We start from the raw sequence: 18,693 nt of genomic DNA on the forward strand, positions 1-18,693 counted from the left end.
ACAACAACCTATCTTGATTCTGAGCAAGGATTGGTATGTTTATTTTGATAAAAGGTAACATTGATTTTGAGTCTTTGACCATGCTTTTCCTGGTCATGCCAAAATTTGGTTACCAACTACTACACAACTATGCTGACCAAATTCAAGACAGGGGTTGGATCTGCAACATATATTATTAAGCTTCAAGATCATTTACCAGGTAAGTTACGATCTTTGTTTAGATTTTTCATCACACAAACAGTCTATGGAACTTGATAAAATTGCCATTTACCAGAAATTCCATTTCACTAAATCGCAACATTCATTGAAGTCAAACCTAATTCTGATTCACAAGCAGCCAACATCTGTCACACTTCTTGCAGTAAACCATTTGCAAATCAGCCTAAGAAGGGAAAGGTATTGTAGTACTGATTGTAGTTGTTAATACAGGATTGGTTGCTCACCTACATTCTCAAACCTTTTACTACACTTTCTAGCTTATTCTCTTCAACATTCATATTCCTCCCTCTGAAGGATGTATGTCTGTCTAAATGTGGAAAACAAAGCATGAAAAACACTTCTTCTTAGACTAGTTATTTTATTCTGAGGTATCAATAGCACAGTTTATATCAATTCTGTGCTCCATCTTGTTGAAAACAAGAAGGATTTTTGAGGGTTTAAGGCTTTCACGTGTCATTTGTGCCCATTGTCTCTTAAGGTCCATTTTATGTTTTAATTGGGTTGATTATAGCAAGTGAATCATGAATTGTAACTTATAAGGGAAGAGCTTTTTTGTTCTAATACCATCAATAACGAGACAATGCTAGAGGTTCTCTCTTTTTGAATTACAAGGCCTTGAAGCTTAAATTTCAAGCTTCCGAGTTAATTTGGAAAACTATTCATGGCGTCATTCACGTTTTAGGAAATATACTCCACTAGCTAACAAGATTCTCTTGTACGTGTTTCATAAGAAAATGATTGTTTTCTTGATAATACAGGTTCCCTGTATTTTGGGTGTTAATCTAACTGATGTTGGATCTGTTAGAATTTATTCAACAGGTTAGTCCATAGACACTAACTAGCTCTCATATTTCACTCCTTTATTTAACTCTAAATCTTTCTCATGTGGAATCTTTGCTTAAATGCCATGACTATGTCATGTTCTCTGAATAATGTATTTACAACCCACAGCTTGCTGATACAGATGGATCATCAGTGAATCGGTTTCTGAATGCAGAAGTGAGTTAATTTTTGAATTATGAATTTGGAGCTACCTTGATGCTCTCTCGCCTCCACCATCCCCACATAAGAAAAGGAGTAAGAACCAAAAATGATTTAAGTTATTTTTCTTTTAGTCCTGATTTCTTATTTCGAATCGTGCATTTGTCACCTCTAATTTTACCAAACGTATGTGAATCAACCAAATTCCTAAGATAATTTTTGGCATGCGTCTATTCTGAATTGAACATTTCATAATCTTTTGTCTCGTATTTGATGTCTTCAAAAAGAAATTAAACTTTGACCAATTCTTTCAATTTGTGTCAAAAACAAAAGAACAAAAAATGAAATTTTAATTTGACCTGTTATATTACTAGAAAAATAATTATTGTGGATTGTGTGAAGTTGCAAAAACGTGTTTCCCTGCTGACGATCAAGCTTTATTTAATTCCTTTTTAGGTAAAATACAATGGCTTGATAAAAAGTTGTCGATGTTACCATGCATTATATTATAAAATGGATAATAGAACAAGACTTGTTTTTTATTCAACTAAACAAAGCAAAGTATCTTACAAATTTCTTTGCTCATGCATGGATCACTATATTAACTACTCCAATCATACCGTGTTTTCATATANCAGGAAGAAGATGAAGTAATCTTTAAAGAAGATGTATCTTGCTAGAGTTAAACACCCTATACTTTCATTCTTATTATTGCTTCACCATCTATTCAATATGTGCATATCTCTATTTATACACAATAGTTGTAAGCTTGTAACAAACTAGTAAGGCATAACTAACTTAACTACCAGTTAGTTACTAATCGTAACTGACTTATATTCTTTGCTTAGCTTTTAAGTCACTACTATTAACACTCCCCCTCAAGCTTGGAAGTGAAAAAATGTTTTGAACTCCAAGCTTGGAACTGAGAACTTGATGTTGAACCTTGGTCAGTCCTTTGGTTAGCATGTCAGCTGGTTGTTCCTGTGTTGAAATGTACTTGGTACAAATAATCCCTTGTACAATTTTTTCCCTTATGAAGTGACAATCTACCTCAATGTGTTTTGTTCTCTCATGATATACAGGATTAGCAGCTAGCAATATTGCTGCTTTACTGTCTGTACACACATCTATAGGTTTATGTATCTTTATACCTAGATCATTCATCAGACCTATCATCCAAACAACTTCAGTTACAGTTGTGGCTATACTTCTGTATTCAGCTTCGGCTGAACTTCTAGAAACAGTAGACTGTTTCTTAGATTTCCATGATATAAGAGAATTGCCAAGCTTGATAAAGTATCCTGTAACCGACTTCCTTGTAAGAGGACATGATGCCCAATCTGCATCACAAAAAGCTGTGATATTGTTTTCTTGTACACTAGATAGAAGTATTCCTTGACCAGGTTGCCCTTTTATATACCTGACAATTCTCAGGGCTGCTTCCATGTGAGTCTGTTTAGGTAGTTGTAGAAATTGACTCAAGGTCTGCACTTCAAATGAAATATCAGGCCTTGTCATAGTAAGGTAAAGAAGCTTTCCTATCAATCTCTGATAAACACTTTGATCAGCTGGAGGATCTTCTTTTGAACTTTCTGAATTGAACTGATCATCATATTGTTTTGAAGTCAATTTGTTGTTGTTGTCAATAGGAGTCACTGCTGGTTTTGAATTTCCCAGTCCTGCTTCAGAGATAAGTTCTAAAGCATATTTCCTCTGATGCATTAGTATCCCTTTACTCGACCTTGCAAACTCAATTCCTAGGAAATATCTTAGCTCACCTAGGTCCTTCATCTTGAAGGTTTGACTCAGCTTCTTTTTTGTTTCTTCAATGAGTTGATCACTGCTTCCAGTAATAAGCATGTCATCAACATATATAAGAACAAATACAGACCCTGCTGAAGTTTGTTTGGTGAATAAAGAATGATCATGTTCACTTTGTTTGAACTGGAACCTCACTAATGCCTCGGACAACTTTGCATTCCACTGTCTAGGAGCTTGTTTCAACCCATACAGGGATTTAGTAAGTCTACATACTTTGTTCTCCCCCTGGCTCTCAAATCCCTGAGGTAGTTCCATGTAGATCTCATCAGGTAAGTCACCTTGAAGGAATGCATTAAATACATCCATTTGATGTATTTGCCAATGTTTTTGTGCAGCTATTGCCAAAACAGTCCGAACTGTCTTCATCATAACAACAGGACTAAATGTTTCTTGGTAATCTATACCTTCTTTCTGACTATACCCTTTTGCCACCAACCTTGCTTTAAATCTTTCCACATCTCCATTAGCCTTGTATTTGACCTTGAATATCCATCTGCAGCCTATAGGTGTCTTACCTTCTGGTAACTCAACTACTTCCCAAGTGTGATTCTCTTGTAATGCTTTAATCTCAGCATTCATTGCTTCAGTCCACCTAGGATCAGATGATGCTTCTCTGTATTACTGTGGTTTTGTTTCATTGGACATTTTTGCCAAATATGTTTGATAAGTAGGAGCAATATTGTTGTAGGATACATACTTGTCAAGACTATATGGACCCTCATGGATATTTAGAGACACAAAATCTTTCATCCACAAAGGTGGCTTAGTCCCTCTGCCTGACTTTCTCACCCCAGTTTGAGGTACTGGTTCTATCTGCCCTTCTTCATGTACCTCCACCTCACAATTCTCCTCTTGTTCTTGAGACACCATGTCCACAGGTGTGTTTTGATAGAAATTTGGTGTTAGGTTATTGTCTGAACTATCTACCACACCATCACTCTCAAGATTTATACCATTATAAGTAAACATAGGAACTGACTCAGTTGATTTCAGTTTGAATGGAAAAACCTCTTCTTGAAACACTACATCTCTGTTAACAAAAAAGACCTTATTAGACAAATCATATAAAACATAACCTTTTTGAGTTTCAGCATATCCCATAAGAACACAAGCAGTAGACTTAGACTTTAACTTGTCACTCTCTTGTACCTTCTTAGCAAAACATAGACATCCAAATACTCTTAAATGATGTATTGAAGGTTGTTTATTATAAAGTTTCTCAAAAGGAGATAAGTCTGCAATCACACTGCTAGGTAACCTGTTAATTATATATACTGCAGTTTTCACACACAAGCCCCAGAACTCTAAAGGAACATTAGCTTGGAACCTTATAGCTCTTGTAATCTCTAGAATGTGCCTATGCTTTCTTTCAGCCACCCCATTTTGCTGGGGTGTATAAGCACAAGAANTTTCACACATAAGCCCCAAAACTCTAAAGGAACATTAGCTTGGAACCTTATAGCTCTTGTAATCTCTAGAATATGCCTATGCTTTCTTTCAGCCACCCCATTTTGCTGGGGTGTATAAGCACAAGAAGTTTGATGTACTATGCCTAAACCTTTAAACAAGTCATTACAATTTGTATTCACAAATTCAGTACCATTGTCACTTCGAATAATTTTTACTTGTTTATCAAACTGAGTTCTTATATATGCTAAGAAAGACTTCAAAATGGTACATACATCAGACTTCATTCTTAATAAGAAAACCCAAGTCATTCTAAAGTAATCATCCACAACAGTTAAGAAGTATTTAAATCCATCAAATGTAGGCTTTTTATAAGGACCCCATAAATCCATGTGTAACATATCAAAACTGTTTAAGCTATTGGATGTACTAACAGGAAAAGGCAATCTTGCTTGTTTAGCACAAGGACATACAACACATTTGCTTACAATCTTTGTAATGTCAGCTAAACTATGACTTAACAGCCTTTTTAGAACAGAACTAGAAACATGACCAAGCCTCTGATGTAGTAACTGTGTATCTATTTTTCAGTAATTCTAGCTTTATGCTCAGTGTGTGCAGCTGCTAACACAACTTCTTCCTTATTTATATTGTTGGACAGAATATACAATCCTCCATCCTCTTTACCAATCATCTTCACCTTTCCACTGAAGAGTTCCTGAAATAGGCAAAAGTCAGGGAAAAACAAAACTGAACAATTCAACTCTTTTGTTAACTTTGCAACAGACAAGAGATTGAACTTAAATTGAGGAATGTACAACACTTCTGAAACTGTATTGTTTCCATCTAATGTACTTGACCCTAAATGAGTCACCACAACTTTATCACCATTGGGAAGGTGTACCTTCTTTGGAGTTGCAACCTTACATATGGAACATCTTTTTAAAAGATTCAAGTCAGCCACCACATGATTAGTGGCTCCTGTGTCTATGATCCAACCTAAACAATTATTAGAAGTAGCTATTAGAGTAGCGTTCATACCTGCTGCATTTACACAATGTGGAACTTCTGACTTTTTCTCAAGCAACTGCAAAATTTGAGCATATTGTTCTCTAGTCAATGCACACGAATCCAGTTGACTTTGAGTTCTGAATTCTTCATCACCTCTCATGTGTCCATCTCTTGCATCACTAGAGTTAGTACAAGTACTTGACTTCACACTATCATCAACCTCTCCAGTTACATTGTATGCAGAACTGTTACTTCCTTTCTTTTTGAACTTAAAGTCCTGTGGGTATCCAATAATCTTGTAACAACTTTCTCTAGTATGCCCTTTAACCTTGCAAAAATCACACACCAGATTATACCCTTTCTTGAACCTCTGTTGAGCCCCACTTGTTCTTGAGTACATGACAGCATCAAACGAACTCTGCAAGTTGGCTGGTCCTGTACCTAATACTCCTGCATTAGCTACCACTGATCTCTGACTTTCATCACTCAGAATCATGGAATATGCCTGATTGACAGTAGGTACTGGTTTTAACATAAGAATTTGACTTCTTGCTTGCGAGTAAGAGTCATTTAGTCCCATCAGGAATTGAAACAATTTCAGAGTTTGAAGATGCACAACAAACTCTTTCGAACCTGCACACGCACATCCTGGTGCTGGAACTAAGGCCTCGAATTCTTCCCATAGTCCTTTGAGCTTAGAGTAGTAAGCAGATACAGAACTTGTGCCTTGACTTAAAGTTGCAATTTCCTTGTGCAGATTAAAGGTTCTTGACCCATCGATCTTGTTGAATCTTTCAAACAGATCATCCCACACTACTCGAGCATTCGAAGCATGCAGTATGCCTCCTAACAAGCTTTTTGACACAGAATTCATGATCCAAGATAACACTATTGCATTGACTCTTTCCCAATTATTTTCTAAACCTGGGAAATCTTCCTTTTTACATGACCCATCAACCATCCCCAACTTGTTCCTTCCTAGTAATGCAATTTTCATTGACCTAAACCAAACTGAGTAATTCTCAATTCCAGTCAACTGAAACGATACAATTTGTACTCCACTTACATCAGATGCATGCAGAAACAGGGGATGATTGTGATCTATCACAATTGCAGCGCTACTACTAGAAGTTGTAGGTTGTGCCTGTGACTCTGCAGAGTTTGGTGCCATTCTTGAACTGAACCTTCACGTAGTTGATCTGTAATCTCTCCTATCGAATAGTCGCAGAATCGTATGAATCAAGCACTGGATTACTTGCTTGAATGCTCTGATACCATGTAGTTTTATGAAGTTTAGAATTAGAGAGAAGAAGAAGAAGAAAAACAATGAGAGTAAGAAGAAGTAATAAAGATCAGGAAGAAGATGAAGTAATCTTTAAAGAAGATGTATCTTGCTAGAGTTAAACACTCTATACTTTCATTCTTATTATTGCTTCACCTTCTATTCAATATGTACATATCTCTATTTATACACAATAGTTGTAAGCTTGTAACAAACTAGTAAGGCATAACTAACTTAACTACCAGTTAGTTACTAATCCTAACTGACTTATATTCTTTGCTTAGCTTTTAAGTCACTACTATTAACATGAACTTAGCATACATATGTACGAAAATAAAGGCCTACGTTGAAATTGATGATGAACATGCATACTCAACATGTTGGGTAATTAATGATCTATTTATTAACTCAAATTGATTGAGTCCGTCTTATTTCAAATCGTGCATTTGTCACCTCGAATTTTACTAAACATATGTGAATCGACCAAATTCGACCAAATTCCTAAGATAATTTTTGGCATGCGTCTATTATGAATTGAACATTTCATAATCTTTTGTCTCGTATTTGATGTCTTCAAAAAGAAATTANGATTACTTGCTTGAAAGCTCTGATACCATGTAGTTTTATGAAGTTTAGAATTAGAGAGAAGAAGAAGAAGAAGAACAATGAGAGTAAGAAGAAGTAATAAAGATCAGGAAGAAGATAAAGTAATCTTTAAAGAAGATGTATCTTGCTAGAGTTAAACACTCTATACTTTCATTCTTATTATTTCTTCATCATGTATTCAATATGTACATATCTCTATTTATACACAATAGTTTGTAAGCTTGTAACAAACTAGTAAGGCATAACTAACTTAACTAACAGTTAGTTACTAATCCTAACTGCTTATATTCTTTGCTTATCTTTTAAGTCACTACTATTAACAAAACATGAACAGTTTCAACCATGCCTGACTTGATCTTATCTCTGATGAAATGACAATCTATTTCAATGTGTTTGGTTCTCTCATGGAAGACTGGGTTGGTTGCTAATTGGATGGCTGATTTACTGTCACTCAAAATGGTAACAAACATGTGAATGTGCACACCAAGTTCTGTAAAAAGAACGAGCAACCAAGTGATTTCAGAAACAGCTAAAGCCATGCTTCTATATTCAGCTTCAGTTGAGCTCCTTGAGACAGTTTGCAGTTTCTTAGACTTCCAAGACACCAATGATTCACCAAACTTGACAACATATCCTGTAATGGACCTTCTTGTGTTGGGGCAAGATGCCCAATCAAAATCAAATCAACAGGTGAGCATAGTGGCAGGTGTAGCTTGCAACCCGACCCCTTGACCTACTGTGCCTTTCAAATATCTGACTACTCTAGTAGCTGCATCCCAATGTGACTTCTTTGGAGACTACATGAATTGACTAAGAGTTTGTACTGCATAGCTGATATCAGGCCTTGTGATGGTTGCATAGATAAGTTTCCCAATCAATCATTGATAATGAGTAATGTCATGTAGAACCTCGTCTTCAGTAAAGCCAGTTGCTAAGTCATGTTCTACTGAAGTAAGTCTCAGGTTAGATTCAATAGAAGTGGGGGATGGTTTTGCTCCAGTAAGCCATGAATCTGCAATAAGCTCCAAAATATATTTCCTTTGATTCAAAATAACACCTTTGGGAGATCTTAATACCTCAATTCCCAGAAAATACTTGTGCTCACTCAAATCTTTTAGCTTGAACTCCTTATGTAAGTTGTTCTTGGCTTTAGTGATAAGTTGTTCATCATTACCTGTGATTAGCAAGTCATCCACATAAACAAGAATAAGGACCAAAGCTTCACCTCTTCTTAGTGTAAACAAGGAGTAATCATGAGTACTCTGGATGAAACCAGTGGCTGATAGAGCATTTGTGAGCTTCAAGTTCCATTGTCTAGAGGCTTGTTTGAGGCCATATAATGACTTACGTAATTTGCACACTTTAGTTTCTCCTGGTTTTCTAAAACCTTCAAGCATTTTCATGTATACCGCTTCGTCTAGATCACCTTGAAGAAAGACATTATAAACATCCATTTGATACAAGTTCCATCCTTTAGATACAGCCAATGCAATCACACACCTAACAGTCACCATCTTGGCAACTGGTGAGAATGTGTCGTGGTAATCCAACCCTTCTTGCTGGCTATATCCTTTTTCCACCAGCCTGGCTTTAAATCTCTCCACCTCACCATTGGCTTTATATTTGACTTTATACACCCATTTTGAGCCAACAATATTCATCCCTTTTGGTAAGTCAACAACTAGCCAAGTTTTGTTATCTTCAAGAGCTTGGATTTCTTGCTGCATTGCTTGGATCCATCTATCATCCTTTCCAGCCTGTCTATAGTGTTTTGGTTCCTCAATAGGAACAGAAAACTTGCTCAAGTAACTCCTATAACAAAGAGTTGCATCATAACTCAGATAGTTGGCCAAAGGATGTCTAGTACTGTGCTTCTTTGTAGAGATGGTGTCGTCCAGGATCCAAGAGGGTTCCTTGATGGTTCTTGAAGTCCTTCTGAGAGAAGGGGCGACTGGTGATGGTAACACAGGCTGAGGAGGAGCTGCAAGTAGCTCAGCAGCTTGTGCAGGATGTAAGGAAGATTGAATAATCTCAGACTCATCTCCAACTTCTTCTTGGTCATCATTAACATCAGTAGGGACTGCATCACATGGAACCACATTTTCTTCAACACAAATGTCATCAGTGGTAACAACCTCATCCTCATTGTCCTTTTCAGGTTGATTAACAAAGGCTAATGGAGAATCAACTGAAGTGGTGGCAAAATCAGTCAAGGGTAGAATTTGAGCAAATGAAAAACATCCTCATTAAATTTCACATCTTTGCTTATGGATATTTTATTTTACTTGATGTCTAACATTATATAACCCGTTTGAAGCTCTGAGTAACCTATAAAAATAGCAGGAACAACTCTCTCTACAAACTTATCTCCTTTTGGCAATACCAAGCCATAACCAAGACATCTTATTACCCTTAGGTGTGATAAGGATGGTTGTTTTGAATGCAACAACTCATATGGACTCTTATTGCCTATCACTGATGATGGCAATCTATTTATCAAATATACTGCAGCCTTGACACAAAAACCCCAATATCTAATAGGTAGATGTGACTGAAATCTGATAACTCTAGTTGTATTCATAATATGCCTATGTTTTCTCTCCACCACACCATTTTGTTGTGGTGTGTGAGGACAACTACTTTGGTGTATAATACCTAGATCATGGAATAGAGTAGTGCATTGGGAATTAAAGAACTCGATACCATTATCAGACCTTACAATATTTACATAAGCAGCAAATTGAGTCTTAATCATTTGAAGAAAGTTTTTGATAGCAACAATAGTTTCAGATTTCAATTGCAACTGATAGATCCATACAAATCTATTGTAATCATCCACAATTGTTAAGAAGTAATGCTTTCTATCTATAGTAGGAACCTTATAAGGGCCCCAAAGGTCCATGTGGACAACATCAAATCTCATAGAGGCTCTAGAATTACTAATAGGAAAAACAAGTCTTGTCTGTTTGGCTAATGGACAAACTGAACAATTTGAACTACTACCATCATTATTATTCTGAACTAACTTCAACAGTTTTAAAACTTGAGAAATAACAATCGCACACAGAAGCTGATCTAATCTGTAATCTTCTCTTAGATAGCCAGCATCGAGAGGAGGATAAGTTTGGGCCTTCGCGGCCCAATTCGTAATGCATGAAAAATGGAGAAGCCCATAAGGACTCGAGGCAAGTTCATGCACACAAAAAAACAAGATAAGAATTAGTGATGTGGGATACTTTAAATCTATACAATACAACCAAGGTATATAAAATTGACATGCGGCAAAGATACATGTGCTTAGTTTATTATATCATTGTTATACAAGGATGGCAAACAAATGCACACAATACTTAAAAGAACTTTTCACTCAAATTAAACCCAACTTCACACAATAAGGTAAGATACCAAATAGTGATGACTGCTAAGCATTTAAGGCTAACGATAACTAAATGAAGTGGACTTAGGCATATTTATTTAGACGAGGATAAGGATAAGGAAAACAATTATCAATTAAAAAAAAAAAACTATTGTGGTTAAAGTGATCAAGCCCCCTTAAAAAAAAATGCAATATGAAACTATGGAAGGTAATAATAAACCCATGTATAGAATAAGTTTAAGCAAATTGAACAAAACAGGAGACAAAATTAGCCAAACAATGTTACTTCTCGCTGGACATTGGACATGAATAAGAGATGTGATCTTATTTATTTATTTTTATTCTTACTCTTTTTTTAGCATTTTCAGAACTTCAAAATAAAGAAATAAAAAAATAAAAATAAAAAATAAAAAACGGACAAGCATGGGCATATAGAAAGTTGCAGTAAGCCTCAACATAAATTTTACATACAGAGACACACATTTAAAACCAAACAAAAATGAATTAAAACTCAACTCGTAAGGCTATAATCTTTCCGACATGCGACTCAATCACCATAAGCCATTACAAAAGAAGAAAACCACACAACTCATTCTTTAAAGCACGTACAAAATCAAGACCAATATTCCTTGGAAAGATTTTTAGCTCGAACCAAATACGAAACTTGACTAATTTGTCACATACAAGCTATATTGCGAACAGACAGAGCAGGGGAGGAAGTTAACATGGTCGAAACTTTAGCTACAAATTCAAGACGATGAATATAAAATACTAAGAACTTAAAAATATTGATGTCTTGTTTCATTCCTTCAACTTGAGGTGAAAGAAAAGAAGAGTGCGACATCAAACACTTACACATTATTGCAGATTTACGACGACAAAAAAAAAAAAAAACTAAGACGAGAAAAATAGCTACAGCCCACCAACAACTATACACATATTCCAATCACAATCGAGATCAAGAGATGAAACGGTGAACAAAAGTAAACGAAAAACCTCGAATCTTATCAATATTCCGAAGTAAACAACCCAACCACACTGATTATGATCAACAGTGAGTCAATAGCATCCCCCAAACATTAAGATATAAACAACTCACATAGTCAAGGATCTAACAGCAACACATTAATAGTAAAAAAAAAGTTTGAACCGAAAATGAGTATTACCTGTCGAGGTGGAGCGAAATTGGGACGGCTAATGAGCTTGGAGAGCAGCGACTTCCGACGACTCCGAGAGATTCCGGTGACAAAGAAGCAAGCAAAAGACTCGAGCAACGCCTAAACTCTCACTCTCTTTGTTCCTGAGTCCTATTCCCGAATTTTATATATAAATATTTGTAACTAGCAGTTTACCGTGCTTTCTCTCAAACTTCAGTTAATTTCTCTAATATTTTCTCCCACTAAAAAAAAATTCTTTCCCAAAATTTTCCGCCCCCCTCCCGTTGAATAAAAGGGAAAATATATAAGGGATATTTACGGTTCGAAAATGGGGGGGAATGGGATAAAAAATCAGATTCAAAAGGCCAAATTCAAAATTCAAAACTCCAAAACCTTTCACCCTTTCGGCTAAACGCCTTTTTCTTGAGGTTTTGACTCATTCCGAAAGGGGAAAGGGGGAAGGACGGGTGATGTTGTACGCGTCTGTTTCTGGGTTTCTACTTTTTCTGGGGTTTGGAATGTACGCTTCTTCGCTGCGAAGAAGAAACGCTACAGGGGCCTGTTGGTAATGTGTTGTTGTATGTTGGGTTCTTTTGGGAAAGTAATTGGAATTGGGTTGGATATGAGGATGGGAATGGGCCTGCTGAGAGTTGGGTCGGCTGAAGGGAGGGATTTGGGCTGAAAATGGCCCAATACTTGGTACTGTAAAGGTTTAAAAGGGGGTAAAAGGAGATGGCTAAAATCGTTAATAAGGTATAGCCACATTGAATTTAATTTGCGACTTCGGCTAAAATCTAAATAAGATGAATTATCTAATTAGTTAACAAATTTCTTAATTTTAACGTCATTGATTAATTTAACTAAAATATAATTAAATTAGATGCAAATTAATCAACTCGAAATTACAACCATAACTTAGACCAAACTAAATTAATAAACTATTTAACTTGAAATGTGAAATCTTTGGGGATGATTATCAAATATTTATAAAAAAACATACTAATAATATATATAATTATATAAATCAAATTTATTATTCAAAAGTTATAAAATTTACAAGGCTATTTTAAAACTTGAAAATAATAACTATAACTTAACTAAAGCGAATTAATAAAACACTTAACTAAAATGTAGCGTCTTTGGAGATGATTTTATAAAATATACTAACTCGGTAAAAACATATTTATCACCTAAAATGTTGTAGAAATGAATAAAAATCATCAAAACCTCTAAAACATTTCGAATTTTTATAAAACTAATTATTTCAAATCGTTTGAAATTAAGAAGTTCAAAAATTAATTTCTATCGTGAAGGGTCAAAATTGAGTGTCAACAAGCAGTAGATGTGCATCACAATAATGATAGATATGTATTCATTTTAAGGTGTTGAAGTTGACAATAATGGATCAAGCAACAATAACACCAATACCCAAATGTTTCCGTTACTCAATGAACTAGTATTGTGGAATAAGCCTAGCCTTACTGAGTGGAAGGAAGTGCAATTGTTACCAACAAGAAATCATGATAGAGACGGAGTTGGAGTAAGAATATTTCCCGGGCTGGAGAAATTGAGGATTATTAACTGTCCATTAAAAAGTATTTCGAATCAATTTGAAATGCGGTGTGAATTAAGCATCGATGTAAATTAGATAATTGAATATTTAAAGAATATATATAAAATGGATAAATTTTTAAATAGAAACCATTTAAAACCTGTAAATAAGAGATTATTTATAGCATTTTCTCGAAGAAATAGAGTAGTTGTGGAATTAAAAGAAATGCTTTGACTTTTTGAACCAAAGAGAGTTTTCATCAAATTTCAAAATTAATTAACGAGATATTTCATACCACATGAACAAATTGATATTGTATCGAATGATAACAAAATAAAGAAAAAGAAAGAGAGAAATTTTGACTTTGGTAAAGAAGGAAGAAGACGACTGAGCGTAGAAGCAAACCCAACAATGGCAGATCCAGTAATTGGTGCTACAGTTCAAGTTGTGCTTGAGAAACTGCTTTCTCTCACTATTGAGAAAGTCAGTAGCTCAAGGGACTGCAGCAAACATCTCAGAATGCTCACACAAAATGTATCCATCATTCAAGCTTTCATTAATGATGCTGAAAGACGACAAGTTGACGATCACGCTGTAGAGAAATGGCTGAAAATGCTTGAAAGAGTTGCTGAAAATGCTGAAAATGTGTTTGACGAATTCACATATGAATCTTTCAAAGCACAAGTGATGCAGATCCGAAATAGCCCTATGAGAAAGGTCAGTGATTTCATTTCTCATACAGCTTTTAAGAGTAAAATGTCTCGAAAAATCAAAAACATCAATGAAGAGTTGAGGGTTATCAATCAGTTAGCCAAAGACCTCGGTCTCCAATCACTAATTGTTTCGTCTCAGCAAATACTACCGTTTCGAGAAACAGATTCCTTAGTAGTTGCTTCGGATGTCGTTGGTAGAGACAACGATGTTGCTGAAATAAAGGAGAAGATATTGAACATGAGAGATGAAGTTGTTCTATGCACCATTCCCGTAGTGGGGATGGGAGGTTTAGGGAAAACTACTGTAGCTAAGAGAATTTTCAATGATGAAGAGATCGAAAAACACTTTGAGAAGAGAGTGTGGTTGTGTCTACCTGAAATGTCAGAGACTAAGAGCTTTCTTGAACAGATCCTCCAATCATTGACAGAGAGGAAACTTGAGGTCCAGACCAGGGATATAATAGTCAAGAAACTCCGAGATGAACTAGGTGGAAAAAGGTATTTGCTTGTCTTGGATGATTTGTGGCGTGTTGACCTTCCGGTATGGGATGAGTTCGTGGACAACTTGAGAGTAGTAAACACTTCTAGAGGAAATTGCATTCTCGTGACTACTCGCATGAAACAAGTGGCATCCACTGTAGCGGTAGATGTTCGTGTGCTGGGAAAGTTAGCAGAAGATCATTGTTGGTCCATTTTCAAACAAAGAGCATTTGTTGATGGGGAGGTTCCAGAAGAAATGGTGAGCATGGAAAGCAGTATTGTTGAAATATGTCAAGGTTTACCGTTGGCTGCAAGTGTGTTGGGAGGCCTTTTACGCAACAAGGAAAGACATGAATGGCAGGCAATCCTTTATGGCAACCCCCTTGTTGCAGGTGAAAATGATAAAGGGGAAAATAGCTTAAGGAAAATCCTAAAACTTAGCTATGATTATTTACCATTTCCACATCTGAAAAAATGCTTTGCCTACTTTGCAATGTTTCCAAAAGATTTTGTGTTTGGAAAGGACCAACTAATCCAACTCTGGATGGCGGAAGGCTTTCTTCGTCCATGTCAAGAGACCCCTATGATGGAAGACGTTGGGAACAAGTATTTTCAACTTTTGTTGCAATATTCCTTGCTGCAAGATGTTGAGCTAGATGAGCACAACAATATAAGATACTGTAAGATGCATGATCTTGTGCATGATTTGGCTGGAGATATTTTAAAATCTAAACTATTTGATCAAAAGAGTATTGGAGGAGAAAATCTTTCTCGAGGCCGATACTTTGGATGGGACTCACCAAGTGATCAAATTGATATGATAAATGAGCCAGGACGTATATGCACATTGTTCTCAAGAAACAATATATCCAAAGATGTTCTATTGAGCTTTCAGTTCTTGAGAGTTCTAAATTTTTCCAGGTCAGGCATCAAGGAGTTGACAGCCTCAATTGGCAAACTAATATACTTGAGATATCTTGATCTCTCCAATACTAATATCAAAGCCTTGCCTAACTCCATTTGCAAGCTCTACAATTTGCAAACATTTAGAGTAAGTAACTGCTTTTTACTCGAGGAGCTTCTACATGAAATGGCGAATATGATAAGTTTGAGACACATATATTACAGCAATGATTTCAGATCAGACTCTAGAAAATGGTGTTTCGGCAATCAGAACTTTCAGATGCCACTTAAGATGGGACAATTGACTTGTCTTCAAACACTACAGTTTTTCAAGGTAGGTTCAGAGAAAGGTCGTCGAATAGAAGAATTAGGTTGTTTGAAGAACCTTAGAGGTGAATTGATGATCAGAGATCTTCAATTGGTCTGTAATAGAGAAGAAGTTGTAAAAGCATGTCTACGGGAGAAACCAAATGTCTCCAAGTTGGCATATTTATGGTCCCATGATGAATCAGAAGACTGTGAGGTCAATGATGAGTATGTTTTGGATGGTCTTCAACCGCATACTAACTTGAAAAATTTAGTGGTAGTGAACTATTTGGGGACTAGATTTCCTTCATGGTTCAGTGAAGAATTGTTACCAAATTTGGTCGAGTTGAAATTAAGTGGTTGCAGAAAGTGCAAGGAAATTCCATCGCTTGGCCAACTTAAACTACTTCGGCATCTTGAGCTGATAGGATTCCATGAGTTGGAATGTATTGGACCTACATTTTATGGTGTTGAAGTTGACAATAATGGATCAAGCAACAATAACACCAATATCCAAGTGTTCCCGTTACTCAAAGAACTAGTATTGTGGAATATGCCTAGACTTACTGAGTGGAACGAAGTGCAGTTGTTATCAACAGGAAATGATGGTAGCGACAGATTTGGAGTAAGAATGTTTCCTGGGCTGGAGAAGTTGAGGATTATTAACTGTCCACTGTTAAAAAGTATACCGAATCAATTTGAAATGCTGCGTGAATTAAGCATCGATGGGAATCAAATGATTGAATTTAGAATTGAGGTTCTTCTCTTGAAACATTAATGCTAGTGAGCTGCAAATGGCTACACCATCTGGACTTTTAGATGCCATGCCCAAATTATAGTATCTGAAGATCAAAGACTGTCGATTGCTAGGATTAAGCTATGTTGGATGGGCTCGTGAACCTTGTTTCTTTAATTTGCAACAGTTATTTTCATCAAAGTGTGGAAAACTAGAGCATCTTCCATCCAGATATTCCATGCGATGCCTCACCAAATTGCGGTACCTGGGAATTAAAGGTTGTGCTCAGTTAGAATAAAGTTCTATCAATAATAGGAGTGGCCGAAACTCCCAATGGTCCAACATTTCTCATATTTCAGTAATTAACGTTGGGTTCATGAAAATTCATGACTTGTGTAAGTCTCTATTTCTCCTTTTAGTTTTCCAAGCTTTTCATTCCCCCCTTTTAGTTTTCCAAGCTTTTCATTCCCCAAACGAATACATCTTACTATAGTACTGAAGAAGTTGAGGATTAGTAGCTGTCCACTGTTAAGAAGTACTCCAAACCAATTTGAAATCCTGCATGAAGTAGCAATTGAAAGAATTAACAGTGAAATGCCGTTGTTGAACTTGTGCAGCAACTTGACGTCTCTCATAGATCTTATTGTGGATGATGTGAAAGAGCTCACTTGTTTTCCAGATGAGATGCTACATAACAATGTTTCCCTTGAACATCTACTGGTCTTAAATTGCAGAGAGTTTCGCGAATTGCCACAAAGTTTATACAATCTCCGTTCTCTTAGGAGCTTAAGGATTGAGCGCTGCAACAATTTCAATTCCTTTCCTGTTCCCAGCGGAGAGAATCATTTTACTTCGTTCCAAAGTCTTGAGTTGTCCAATTGTGATGGCTTAACCAGTTTACCAAGTGAAATGCTAGAGCATTGTCGGTCCTTGGAATCTTTGAAGGTCAACAAATGTAACAACTTAGTTTCCTTCCCTTTACATGTGTAGGAAATGCCTTCACTTTCATATTTGAATATATCAAAATGTCTCAAATTGGATAGTGTACCTGCAGGGGGCCTTCACCGCCTCACTGGGTTACAGGAATTGTGCATTGGACCTTTCTCAGAGACGGTGGATTTTGAGGCATTCCAATTGATATTTAATGGCATTCAGCAGCTATCATCCCTTCCTAAATTAGAGGTGTATGGGAATAGGCAATGGGATTCTCTGCCCTATCAGCTTCTGCAACTTTCCGCCTTAACAGAGATCGGAATAAATGATTTTGGAATCAAAACTCTTCCTGATAGATTTGGAAATCTTACTTATCTTGAAACATTAGAGCTAGTGAGGTGCAGACGACTACAACATCTGGACTTCTTAGATGTCATGCCCAAATTACAGCATCTGGAGATCCGTGATTGTCCATCGTTAGAATCTCTGTTGGATGGGCTTGTCAACCTTGTTTCTTTGCAAGAGTTAACTTTATGGTTCTGCAGAAAACTACAGCATCTGCCATCCAGAGATGCCATGCTACGCCTCACCAAATTACGGTACCTTAGAATTAGAGGCTGCCCACAGTTAGAAAAAAGTTGCAGCAATAAAAATGGCACAAACTCCCAATGGTCCAACATTTGCCATATTCCATATATTGGCCTAGGTGGGATGACAATTCAGGACTTAAGTAAGTCTCTAGTTCAGAAATGAGAAAATTTACTTGTTTTTTGAAGTTATATTGATGCACACTGACAATAAGTAATTCAACTGGTGCTCTCAACAATAACTCATGCATTGCAACGGTTTCTCTAAAGTTTATTTCCTTTTGCAGATTAAGTTTTACTACAAGGGCAAAGAGGTCATCCCCATTCCGGCCTTGTTTGGGCACTGCACAACCTTTTCCGGGAACTGAAGTCTACATATGAAACATCAAAAAACTCAACGCGTCTAGGGTACTCAATGAGAATCTACACAGGTCTATCCTCTGTCTTACCATGGCCATGTTTGCCTTTTTATTCTCCATGTAAGTGTTTGTACTAGATGAAGTTCCTTGACCACATGTAAAATTTTCTGTCATTTTTCCCCTAGAATATATGACAGTTGCTACTAAACTATGAACTCTTTGAACAATAAAATCCACATATTGAATCTTGCTAAATTTAAAACA

At 36.3% G+C, this 18,693-nt stretch overlaps 2 protein-coding genes and 1 long non-coding RNA gene across 3 annotated transcripts; all 3 read left to right on the plus strand.

The window, feature by feature from the left end:
- Nucleotides 1-57: 57 nt before the first annotated feature.
- Nucleotides 58-707, plus strand: LOC125850113 (uncharacterized). Its single transcript, XR_007444746.1, has 3 exons — nucleotides 58-199; nucleotides 275-361; nucleotides 430-707. It is a non-coding gene; the product is annotated as an uncharacterized LOC125850113 (long non-coding RNA).
- Nucleotides 708-13,823: 13,116 nt separating this feature from the next.
- Nucleotides 13,824-16,592, plus strand: LOC125850108 (putative disease resistance protein RGA4). Its single transcript, XM_049530008.1, has one exon. It carries the CDS (start codon nucleotides 13,824-13,826, stop codon nucleotides 16,590-16,592), a length of 2,769 nt encoding a protein of 922 aa, XP_049385965.1.
- A 533-nt stretch (nucleotides 16,593-17,125) lies between these two features.
- On the plus strand, nucleotides 17,126-18,480 carry LOC125850112 (putative disease resistance protein RGA4). Its single transcript, XM_049530012.1, has 2 exons — nucleotides 17,126-18,213; nucleotides 18,358-18,480. The coding sequence occupies exons 1-2, from the start codon at nucleotides 17,544-17,546 to the stop codon at nucleotides 18,360-18,362; spliced, it is 675 nt and encodes a 224-aa protein (XP_049385969.1). The 5' UTR covers nucleotides 17,126-17,543; the 3' UTR covers nucleotides 18,363-18,480.
- Nucleotides 18,481-18,693: the final 213 nt, after the last annotated feature.

Source organism: Solanum stenotomum, unplaced genomic scaffold (genome assembly GCF_019186545.1).
Source record: "Solanum stenotomum isolate F172 unplaced genomic scaffold, ASM1918654v1 scaffold13934, whole genome shotgun sequence".
NCBI lineage: Eukaryota > Viridiplantae > Streptophyta > Magnoliopsida > Solanales > Solanaceae > Solanum > Solanum stenotomum.